The sequence below is a fragment of the Physella acuta genome, unplaced genomic scaffold, assembly GCF_028476545.2.
Source record: "Physella acuta isolate Inbredline_101_S28 unplaced genomic scaffold, ASM2847654v3 ptg000562l, whole genome shotgun sequence".
Classification (NCBI taxonomy): domain Eukaryota; kingdom Metazoa; phylum Mollusca; class Gastropoda; family Physidae; genus Physella; species Physella acuta.
The window spans coordinates 1887651-1900208 of record NW_026732081.1 but is presented as its reverse complement, the minus strand read 5'-3'; the positions used below and the strand labels follow the sequence as shown (position 1 = coordinate 1900208).

The 12558-nt window shown below is 40.6% G+C and overlaps 1 protein-coding gene across 1 annotated transcript in view; it reads right to left on the bottom strand.

Annotated features, from left to right (window-relative positions):
* The window catches only part of LOC131946557 (neuropeptide receptor 15), a 37177-nt gene that overhangs the window by 9392 nt on the left and 15227 nt on the right, over positions 1 to 12558 (bottom strand). The window contains exons 2-4 of the mRNA XM_059307408.1: positions 9082 to 9672; positions 2903 to 3054; positions 1980 to 2133 (exon numbers count right to left, since the gene is read on the bottom strand). Coding sequence (XP_059163391.1) covers positions 1980 to 2133; positions 2903 to 3054; positions 9082 to 9381 — 606 coding nt within the window. The 5' untranslated portion in view covers positions 9382 to 9672. The remainder of the gene's footprint in view (positions 1 to 1979; positions 2134 to 2902; positions 3055 to 9081; positions 9673 to 12558) is intronic.

Genomic DNA, 12558 nt, shown 5'->3' with positions numbered 1-12558 from the left:
GGTGTATGAGGATGGGGTGTATGAGGATGGGGTGTATGAGGATGAGTGTATGAGGATGGGGTGTATGAGGATGAGGTGTATGTGGATGGGGTGTATGAGGATGGGGTGTATGTGGATGGGGTTATGAGGATGGGGTGTATGAGGATGAGTGTATTGGGATGGGGTGTATGAGGATGGGGTGTATGAGGATGGGGTGTATGAGGATGGGGTGTATGAGGATGAGTGTATGAGGATGGGGTGTATGAGGATGGGGTGTATGAGGATGGGGTGTATGAGGATGAGGTGTATGTGGATGGGGTGTATGAGGATGGGGTGTATGTGGATGGGGTTTATGAGGATGGGGTGTATGAGGATGAGTGTATGGTGATGGGGTGTATGTGGATGGGGTGTATGAGGATGGGGTGTATGAGGATGGGGTGTATGAGGATGAGTGTATGGGGATGGGGTGTATGAGGATGGGGTGTATGTGGATGGGGTGTATGTGGATGGGGTGTATGAGGATGGGGTGTATGAGGATGGGGTGTATAAGGAAACTGAGGATGGTGTGTATGTGGATGTATGAGGATGAGTGTATGGGGATGGGGTGTATGTGGATGGGGTGTATGTGGATGGGGTGTATGAGGATGGGGTGTATGAGGATGGGGTGTATGAGGATGGGGTGTATAAGGAAACTGAGGATGGTGTGTATGTGGATGGGGTGTATGAGGATGAGTGTATGGTGATGGGGTGTATGTGGATGGGGTGTATGAGGATGGGGTGTATGAGGATGGGGTGTATGAGGATGGGGTGTATGTGGATGGGGTTATGAGGATGGGGTGTATGAGGATGAGTGTATGGGGATGGTGTGTATGAGGATGGGGTGTATGAGGATGAGTGTATGGTGATGGGGTGTATGTGGATGGGGTGTATGAGGATGGGGTGTATGAGGATGGGGTGTATGAGGATGGGGTGTATGAGGATGGGGTGTATGAGGATGGGGTGTATGTGGATGGGGTGTATGAGGATGGGGTATGTGGATGGGGTGCATGAGGATTGGGTGTATGAGGATGGGGTATGTGGATGGGGTGTATGAGTAAGGGGTTTATGAGGATGAGTGTATGGGGATGGGGTGTATGTGGATGGGGTGTATGAGGATGAGTGTATGGGGATGGGGTGTATGAGTAAGGGGTTTATGAGGATGAGTGTATGAAGATGGGGTGTATAAGGATGGGGTGTATGAGGATGGGGTGTATGAGGATGGGGTGTATGAGGATGGGGTGTATGTGGATGGGGATGGGGTGTATGTGGATGGGGTGTATGAGGATGAGTGTATTGGGATGGGGTGTATGAGGATGGGGTGTATGAAGATGGGGTGTATGTGGATGGGGTGTATGTGGATGGGGTGTATGAGGATGAGTGTATGGGGCTGGGGTGTATGTGGATGGGGTGTATGTGGATGTATGAGGATGAGTGTATGGGGATGGGGTGTATGTGGATGGGGTGTATGTGGATGGGGTGTATGAGGATGGGGTGTATGAGGATGGGGTGTATGAGGATGGGGTGTATAAGGAAACTGAGGATGGTGTGTATGTGGTGTATGAAGATGGGGTTTATGATGAAGGGGTGCATGAGCATGGGGTGTATGAGGTGTATGAGAATGGGGTGTATGAGAATGGGGTGTATGTGGATGGGGTGTATGAGTATGGGGTGTATGTGGATGGGGTGTATGAGGATGGGGTGTATGAGGATGGGGTGTTTGAGGATGGGGTGTATAAGGAAACTGAGGATGGTGTGTATGTGGTGTATGAAGATGGGGTTTATGATGAAGGGGTGCATGAGGATGGGGTGTATGAGGTGTATGAGAATGGGGTGTATGAGAATGGGGTGTATGAGGATGGGGTGTATGAGGATGGGGTGTATGTGGATGGGGTGTATGTTGATGGTGTGTATTTGATTGAGGTGTATGAGGATGACGAGTATAAACAAAATAAACTGCTAACCTTCGTTCCCCTGCTCCCCTCCTCCATCTCATTAAAGAGCAGCGTCGGCGTCCCCGCGGCCAGAGAGAGGGGCCAGATACACGCCACCACCACAGCCACACGGGCCCTGCTACACAGGATGTGGGCCTTGATGGGGTGGACGATACCGATATATCTGTGGAGACAAGATACTAGTAAAGTTAGTGGACAATACCGATGTATCTGTGGAGACAAGGGACTAGTGACGTTAGTGGACGATACCGATATATCTATGGAGGCAAGATACTAGTGACGTTAATGGACGATACCGATATAACTAAGGAGATAAGATAAAGCTAGTGGACGATACCGATCTACCTAGAGAGAGAAGAGACTAGTGAGGTTAGTGGACGATACCGATATAACTAAGGAGATAAGATAAAGCTAGTGGACGATGCCGATCTACCTAGAGATAGAGAGAAGAGACTAGTAAAGCTAATGGACGATACCAATCTACCTAGAGAGAGAGAAGAGACTAGTGAAGTTAGTGGACGATACCGATATAACTAAGGAGATAAGGTATAGCTAGTGGACGATAACAATGTAGCTTAGGAGATAAGGGCAGGTAACATTAGTGGGTGATACCGATGTACCTATGGAGGTAAGTTAAAGCTAGTAGACTATACGGATGCACCTATAGAGACGAGAAACAGACTGATGTATCTTAGTGGACGATATAAGCATGGCTAAAAAGGCTCTGTAGGTGCATATAGACGATGACGGTGTAAGTAAGGAGAAATGAAATCGTAGACTATGCCAATGTATTTAAGAAAAGACAATTTGTCACTGCCAACATGGGTCTCATTATTTTTAAAATGCACAGTAAAATAAAGAACTGGCTTGCAAATAAAAAAAATAATTAAACTCTCCGCTAATGAAGGGCCAGGAGTGATGAGAGTACTGACCTTTCAATACAAATGGATACGAGGGTCATGACGGAGGCATACAGCGAGACCACCAGGATGAAGCGGTTCGCCTTACACAGCAGAGACTCCAGGATCCAACCTCGGTTTAACATGAATTGGATGATCTCTGGAATCCCGAATATCATGATAATCTGGTGGATTATACAGGGATTAGTGGGAACATGAGTATCATGATAATCTGGTGGATAATACAGGGATTAGTGGGATCACAAGTAGCACGATAATCTGGTGAATTATACATAGATTAGTGGGATCATAAGTATCATGATAATCTGGTGAATTAGAGATTGGTTAATGAGAACAATTATGATAATCTGGTGGATAATACAGGGATTAATGGGATCACGAGTATCACGAGTATCATGATAATCTGGTGAATTATACAGGGATTAGGGGATCCCGAATATCATGATAATCTGGTGAATTATACAGGGATTAGGGGATCCCGAATATCATGATAATCTGGTGAATTATACAGGGATTAGGGGATTCCGAATATCATGATAATCTGGTGGATAATACAGGGATTAGTGGGATCACGAGTATCATGATAGTCTGGTGAATTAGAGTTGATGTTAATGGTTAATGGGATCCCGAATATCATGATAATCTGGTGAATAATACATAAATTACTGGGATCACGAGTATCATGATAGTCTGGTGAATTAAAGTTGATGTTAATGGTTAATGGGGTCCCGAATATCATGATAATCTGGTGAATAATACATAAATTACTGGGATCACGAGTATCATGATAGTCTGGTGAATTAAAGTTGATGTTAATGGTTAATGGGGTCCCGAATATCATGATAATATGTGAATAATACGTTGATTACTGTGATCATAAGTATCGCGATAATCTGGTGAGTTAGCAATAATCGTTAATGAGGGTCACTGATATGATAATATGGTGAATTAGAATCAATGGTTGATGTGACCCCGATTTTTTTTTTTGATAATCTGGCGAATTAGAGAATGGGTAAAGAGATCACAATTATCATGATAATCTGGTGAATAGGCGTTACTTGCTTAAATCCTTAATCAGGTGGATTAAGCAAAGCTGTACAACACAAATACTTCTGGTGAGATGTGGTAAATGTGAGATGAGGTATTGTGGAGATGAGATAATTGTGGAGATAGGTAATTGTGGAGATGAGCTAATTGTGGAGATGAGATAATTGTGGAGATGGGTAATTGTGGAGATGAGGTGTCGTGGAGATGACCTATTGTGGAGATGAGATATTGTGGAGATGGGTAATTGTGGAGATGAGGTATTCTGGAGATGAGGTATTCTGGAGATGAGGTAATTGTGTATCTTTGAAAATATTGTTTACTGAGCGACAAAAATTTTAGGGGCAGAACAAAAGAAAAGATCGTCTCGATATTTTTTGCTTTAATGCGAGACAGGCATAAAAAATAAAATTGATAGACGTACAAAAACATCAGAACAAAGCTAAGACAAATGTGTACAAATAAAATAAATTAGCCCTTTTGCTCATGCGAAAAAAACTTCTGGCAATACCTAAGTCTGAGACATCAGCACACTTTTGTTGGTTCTTCACCCGTTAGTTGGGCAGTTAAAGTAGAGTTCATCTGTTTCAATGACCTCGGCATATAAAGAATTACGTGATCAGTACTATACCCAGCCGCCTTAGTTTTCCTTAACGTTAGATTTTGGTAGACTTAGACAACATTGTACAGACTCGAGTCCAGGTTCCAAACTCGAGAATTTCAGGGAAGCATTCGTGCGCTCTACCAACCAACCAGATAACAGATGTAAAGTTAAACTTCCGGATGAAGTAGAGTTCATCTATTTCTGTGACCTCGGCAGATGAGTCTGTAAGATGCCCAACTGCCTTAACTTTCTCTAACGTAACTCGGGTAACTATCACAGCTGGGTGGGTTGGTGCGTTCGACAGCTTCAAATCCTGGATACGAACTTGAGGCTTTCGAGTTTGCAATCGATAATTCGACCACACGTATTTCCAGTATGTCATCTTAACTTGGATTATAGTAAACAATTTGTTGAGTTTTAGCCATTTGATAAAAACTGTTTCACATGAAAGTAAATCTCATTTGATAGATCTGTTTGTAAAGTCTCGTTTGTACAATAATGCCTCTTTATGTTACCCCTCAGTGATTATTGTATTAGAACTGAATTAGACATTATTACAAATTTAGATTAAATAGAAAAATACATAAACTTCATTCTTTTAATTTAACGGAAATCTCGCTAAAACTGTTTATCATGAAATGGTTTTATAAAAATAAAGCGAACTAGAAAGAAATATTTGTGAATTTAATTTTTTTTTTTACTTTTCAAATAATGAACAATTGCCTGATGACAAGAGCAAATGTTTTCTGAAGCAAAAGAACGGTCGTCTGAAATAGGAATTGTTTTTAATTTCCCGTGTAGCTTTTTCAACCACAAAAAGCTTGAGGTCGCCATGGCAACGCGAATAAACAGGAAAACAAAAATCTCAGCCGTGACTGGTGAGTGTTTCTTGTCACATGACACAATTGTCACGCGCAGATTTTTGTTTACACGTGTCCTGCTCCCACGGTCTTGCGGAGGTCAAGTGGACATTTGTTCCAGGTCGTTTCGTTCATGTGGACATTTCTTAAAGCGGACATTTTTAAGGTGACATTTTTCAAGAGAACATTCGTTCAAGTCGGCTAAATACGAATTTGAGAGAGACAGAGTGAGTGAGAGAGAGAGAGAGGGGGAGAGAGAGAGAGAGAGAGAGCTATTTTCTGAGAGAGGAAATATAGTTAAAGGGTGCGGAATACAGAGAAGTAAGGGTTAAGAGTGACAAGTACAGGGAAGTTAGGGTTAAAGGGGTGAGAGTACAGGGACGTTAGGGTTAAAGGGGTGATAGTACAGAAGTGGAGGTGGGGCTAAAGAAGGAAAGAGTACAGTGTAGAAAGGGTTAAAAAGTTGAGCATGGAGAGGAACGTCTGCTAGTATTTTGGTACTGGAAGTCATCAAACACAAGATGGGAACACAATCTGATTTACACGTGTCCATCTACATGAGCCTCAGGCCTAATGTAGTACCACCCTCACCCCTTCTCTCACCTAATGCTGTACCACCCCCACCCCCATCTCAGACCTAATGTAGTACCACCCCCACCCCCTTCTCACACCTAATGCTATACCACCCCACCCCTTCTCACACCTAATGCTATACCACCCCATCCCCTTCTCTCACCTAATGTCGTACATCACCCCACCCCATCTCTCGCCTAAAGCTATACCACCCCACCCCCGTCTCTCACCTAATGTAGTACCACCCCACCCTTGTCTCTCACCTAATGCTATACCGTGCCCCCCCCCCTCCTGTAACCTAGTGCCCCCACCCCACCCGTTCTTAACCTAATGCTACACCGTGTCCCCCTTTAACCTAATATAACAATGTTTTCCAAAACTAATTTGCCGCTGTCCTGAAACCGCCCTACTATCTGACGTGGTGGTTCTAACGTCTGGAAATATTTCAGCGCGTGGAGGCCTCTCCTGATATTCCAGACCTTGAGTGCTGGACACTGGTCTGTTTATAGGGCCGGTACTTTAATTACACTCGCTAGCCACTCACGCAAGACCAGTGAGCTCAGGAAAAACAATTAGGGTAAAAAGCTTTAGGGTTTCTTCAGGAACTCATTAGCGTGTTTTAACAAACTTCTTCGATATGCCGAGATCGAAGATTAAAAAAAAACAACAACTCAACGTTTTTTTAAATATTTCCAGAACTGAAAACCTCGTGTTTTAGAAGTAACTAGTAATAATTTATATGTTTTTGTTTATGCCTAGCTAGTTTTTAAAACAACTAAACATAAACAGTTAACCATTTTTAGGTTAATAAAATGTTGAACAGAGGGTTAAACAAAAATTTAAAAAAAGAAAAAAAGACATTAAAAAATGAAATAAAAAAATAAACGTTAACATTATTACCTATCATACGGGAGATAAAAAATAATGACTAACTTTGAACACGGACATGTACAGTTGTATTTTTATAATGTTTAAATGTTTCAAGTTCAGTAAAGTTTGTTTGGGTTTGGGTTAGCGTTCGGTTTGTTTGTGTTTCTATTTGTTTGTGTTTGTGATTTGATTTGCTTGTGTGTGGGTTTATGCATAGGTCTGTGAGAAATATTTTTGTTTGTTTATGTGGGGATTTGTTTGTGTGTGTGTGGTGGGGGGGGGGGGGGGTTGTTTGTGCATCTTCTATCTTTATTATCCTACTAAAAGTCAAGTTTGTTTACATGTTTGAATATTTATTTGTTTGTCCGATCGAAAATTGTGATATGTTCGACTCTATCTGGAGAGCTGTAAAATAGTATGTAGGTAGAGAATAATTTTTTAATGCAGACAGACTGTTAATCACAAATTTATTTAAAGACGTTAATTAATTTATTGATTTATTCATACGTACAGTAACCCATTTTTTAAAAAAAGATTTGAAAAGCCACTAGACTCGGCGGGACCGTGACGTCACAGGTTTTTGTTTACTTTTTAGTACAATAAAATGGCGGCGTCTATCGAAGAAAATTGTGTTCCCATTCACAAGTTTAACGCGTTCTAAATCTAATTTTCTGTCGGTCATAACTTTAACAATACGTCTGTTTGCTGTATTTATTACGTTCCAACACTTATATCAATTTTCAACTGTCTTTTTCATTTAGTTTTACAATAAATTTCTCTAGATCTAAAGATCAGCTGTCGAAGGAAAGTTATAAATCTAGAATCTAGCCTAGGGCCTAGATCTAGATCTAGGTCACTAGACTCAATGTAAATTCTAGATCTAGATTAATGTAAATTCTACATCTAGAATCTATTTCGGGCCTTAATTATTTTATATAAATCTTTGTTTAGCTTCAATGATCATCTAATTCGAGAATACATGGGATTTTTTTGTTTTCTACGTTCTATATCTAGATATAGTAGGATTACTCACTAACTTGGAGGCGTGGTCGGCTGCTAACAACAATATGGCGTCCGGACCGGACGCATGACTTCATACCATTTTTAGGCCATGTTTACCACGAGCAAAATGGCGGGTGTTCACATTATTTAAACATGGTATAGGTGGCCAGGGCTAGATATGCCAGAAAAGCATTTTAAAATTTGCTTTGGAGAATGAAGGCTAAATTTTAAAGTCAGTGTCATAAAAACTAATAGAACATTTTTTTTACGTTTTTAATTATTTTTTCTTAAGCCCTATATGTGAATGATAAGGTTGACTATCAGGACCTCGCGGGGCACAGGGCAGGTGAAGTAGGGTTCATCTGTTTCTTTGTCCTTAGCATATGAAGGGATAGTGTGGTCAGAGACATGCTCGGCTGGAATCGTTTTTTAAACGATAAAAACATGTTGTCTGAGACTTGGCGGGACACTGGGCAGGTGAAGTAGAGTTGAGTAGGTCACCTGTGACGTCAGTATATGAAGGGATAGTCCGAAATCGTTGTTTTCGGTGTTTTTAAAAGATAAAAAACATATTTTTGAATGTGGGGTCTGTTTTTTGTGACGATAAGTGACACTGCAGTAGCGTAGCGAGGAGGGGGGGGTGGGGGGGGGGGGGTGGGAGGGGAGGCGGGGGGGGGGAGGGGAGGCGGGGGGGGGGTGGAGGGGGGGCGGGGGGGGACATATGATGGGGCACCAAAAATGGTTTGGAAAAGTAAATTGAAAGGTTGAGGGGGGTTCAAATCGAAAGTTTGAGTGGGGGGGGGGGGTGCACATCAAAAGTTTGAGCTAAGCCTCTGAGTGACAGACGTGTTGTTTTTTGATGGATGACCCCCGAAACCCACAGTTATCCAACGGATGACGGGTATTCTAGTTTGTGATAAAATCTTGCAACTAAACGTATACCCAATTCTATTGAAGTGATTTCTATCAAAATTTGCTTATAAGTGTGCCTCACAGATTGGACTCACAGATTGGACTCACAGATCGTACTCACAGATCGTACTAAAAGATCGTACCCACATATCGTACCCACAAACTTACCAGATCAGCCAGTGCTAGGTTTGTGATGAGCAGGTTGGTACCCACAGATGGTACTCACAGATCGTACCCACAAACTTACCAGGTCAGCCAGTGCTAGGTTTGTGATGAGCAGGTTGGTACCCACAGATGGTACTCACAGATCGTACCCACAAACTTACCAGGTCAGCCAGTGCTAGGTTTGTGATGAGCAGGTTGGTAACCGATGACCTCATCTTCCGGTCACACACAATGGCGTAGATGACCAGGAAGTTGCCGACGATCCCCACAGCACCGATGATGAAAAAGATGACAGTGAAGATGACGATCTCCGTTAAACCAGCCACTCTATGTTCAGGTACAGCGTTGGTTGGGAACTCATCCTGGCTGAGAATTTTCGCCGTGGTCTCGTTGGAAAAGTTTAAAAATATTAAACTCAACGGATGAACCGTGTCGTTTATTTGACGCGTTCCGTCGCCCATGTTGTCTTAAAATATCCTCACTCGTGTCTTTTCTTCAAAGTCTGTTACACGATTACGAAAACCAAAGAACAGACATTTATGAATAGCTCATGTTGCAAGGAGGTAATTTTATTCATACGTTGTTTAGGGATGTAATGATAGGGAGGCGTGACAAGAAATGGAAGAGCCGTCTTGGAGCAGGGCTTGTGAAGTCCCAGGTCTCTCTAAGGTCAATCTGTATACGCTGACCCAGGAGTTAGTGCTGCTATAACTGTGAGACCACGTGACCAGAGATACAGCTGGGAGCTGATGCTGTGGAAGTAAAAAAATACTTGAGTGTACAATCCATGTCGTTATTATTGATTGAGTTATTGTATGACATTACAGCCACGGCTTGGTTTGGAAACTTGGCTAAAGGGCTCGAGTAACTTGAGTTGATAAAGCGAGTAAAATATTTTCTTGATTGTAGGAATAAAGAACTGTTTAGTGTTTTGGAAGTAACTAATCAAGTTATAAATTCAGTTTATTAAAACAGCATTTCTCTAACCATTTCAGGAAATAGGTATTGATTTTAAATAAATAGATTACTCGTTCAAGAAAGTGATGAATGAATGTTGGATGTATTAAGTTTATCAGCACCAACAAAGTGTTGAATGAAATCTGGGTGTATTAAGTTTATCAGTGGCATTCAATATTTTTCAAGCTTTATTTAACTGATTCCTTAGTGCTACGGCTGTCATGGATCAAAACTTGTGAGCGAAATTTCACCGACTTCTACTAAACGGATATCTTTTTAGAGCACAAAGAAGCTTGTTTTGATAAATCTTATTATTACATTTTCGCATTTTGCACAGGAAACGTTATATGTTTAAAACTTTTTTACAATAAAAAGTAAAGCATAAAAATATCCTAGCAAAAGAAAAATTGTAACCTTGAAAAATATTTAGTGCAAAATCTATTATTTTTTAATACATTTGATTATTTCTGCCTTACGTCTTAAAATATGACACTCCTTAAGTATTTTTATTTTAATTCTTTGTCCTAAAGTTTATGGCTTCCGATACACAGGCCCTAAAAACTAAATTCAACGTTTCTCCTACATATCTACAAAGATAAAAACTGAAACCCTTCCTAGAGTGCGCTGCATTACGAGGGAAAAATAAGACATCAAATACACAAAAACAACAACAAAACAACAACCATACTTTTACTTAATATAACATGTAGAGTAATATTTTAGCGATAGGCCTACATACAAACAACGAATATGTACAGTTTTAACAAAAGTAACACGTGAATGAACTCTAGTGAAACAAAAAGTAAAATACATTTCTTTTGTCACGATCCTTTTGTGAATCTGCACTGAGTACCCCGACCAGAATCGGGATATTATCCATATCCCATCCATCATTGCAGTAATCCCAAGTCTCGGCGATATCCTGAGTTAATAAAGAGATTATTCGAGAAAGGGATCGTTGTAATCCTTATGGTCGAATGAATCATACTGATGATACAGGTTCTCAAACTTTTCTTTGCCACGGAAAAATTTCGACAGTTCCAATCAATAATTTGGGTACCATTATGAATTTAAAATGTATCATACATTTGATATTTGTTTTAAATTTCTTGTACAATTAAACTTTACGTAAGATCTGCTAAGATCACAAATAAGTCTTCAGGGGTTTAAAGGCAACGAGTTGAGAATGTCTGACAGTCCCAGAAAATTGGACCAGTTTCTTGTAACCATTGAAGGCCAAGGTTTTCCCTGATAAATTAATGTTTTTGTTTGCTTTTATAAAATAGTATGGAATAGATTTCTTTAATTCCAAAGGAGGAGAGCTCTACTTCCGTGTCGCCTGCTGCTAGTAGCCTAGTAGTTCTAGAATTGAAAAAGCCTGGTATGACGTAGGTTCTATTGTGTACCGTTGCCAGGTAACGCGACCAGGAAGTTGTAATTTGTACTTTAGAATAGCGGCCATTTTGTCCAGTTAATTGTTAAATATCTCTCTAGTCCCAAACTGTATTTGAACATAGATCTAGCTCCTCGCTGCTTGCCCCATAGTTATAACTGCTAGATATTGTTAGTTCTAATCTAAATTTTATCCGATAGAAAATTTACCCATTAGGTTAGTTGTTGAGTTATACTAGTCCTATAGGCTGGGACTGCCTCAAAAATGAATTTTGTTTTTGGAATTAATTAACTTTAAATAAAAATTAGTCTGTGTTTCATTAACATACATAGGCTAATGTATGTTGTATTCTAATTTACGTTTTTTTGGAGTAATCCACCTACTCAAATAAAGAAAAATCGTTGTCGTTCCTACTAACAGGCTTGGTGAGTGTTATAAATCCCTATAAGAAAGCCATACAAATATTCTACTGTACAGGAGCTTTACAAGACAGTGGCCGGAATGCTGATTTGTTTTCCTTGTATTTTACTTAAGCTACGGTTAAAGACATTTTTTTTATACGGAAAGAAGATGATACCACAAACATTGATAAAACATTTTAAAGAAGGCAATTCAAATATATTAAAGCAGAATTAAAACGGAACATGTGTATATTTAGTGTGGTAGGGAGGGGGTGGAGGTAAAGTGTGAGTGGGGAGGTCTTGATGTTGTGTGGGCAGGGATAGTGAATGGGGTGGGGTGAGTGTTTATTTAAAGATTTGGGCGGGTGGATTGGATGGGAATATGATGTTAGTTGTTTGGAGTTGAGTTTAAGTAAGTTGGTGTTGAAAAAAGAGAGAGGGGGTGGGATGGGTGTTTTGTTAATATCTGTTGAAGTATACTAGACTTACTAAGAATTAATGATAGCAATGTTGATCGGCATATGCGTTTTGGGAACTTATATAAGTAGGACGGCAAGGGAGGGAGTTGGTGGTAGTTCTCAAGGACTTTGTAGTGAGATAGTTTGACTATGTAATAGACACAATACATAAAACTAAGTTTATATATACAGGTTTTTCTTTAGTCCTGCCCCACTGTAGCTATATTTAAATGCAAGTATTTGTTTTTTTTGTAAGCATTCATCTAACATCAAGGTCGTGCTTCACTGTAGCTAATCCACTGACTAAATTTAACTTTACCAAGCTATAAATAAATCTGTCAGTTCTAAGTCAGATCAGGCAGTTCTAGGTCAGACTAGTGCCACATCAGTGCTAAGCCACCGCCCCACCAGACCTGCCCAGCTGACCAA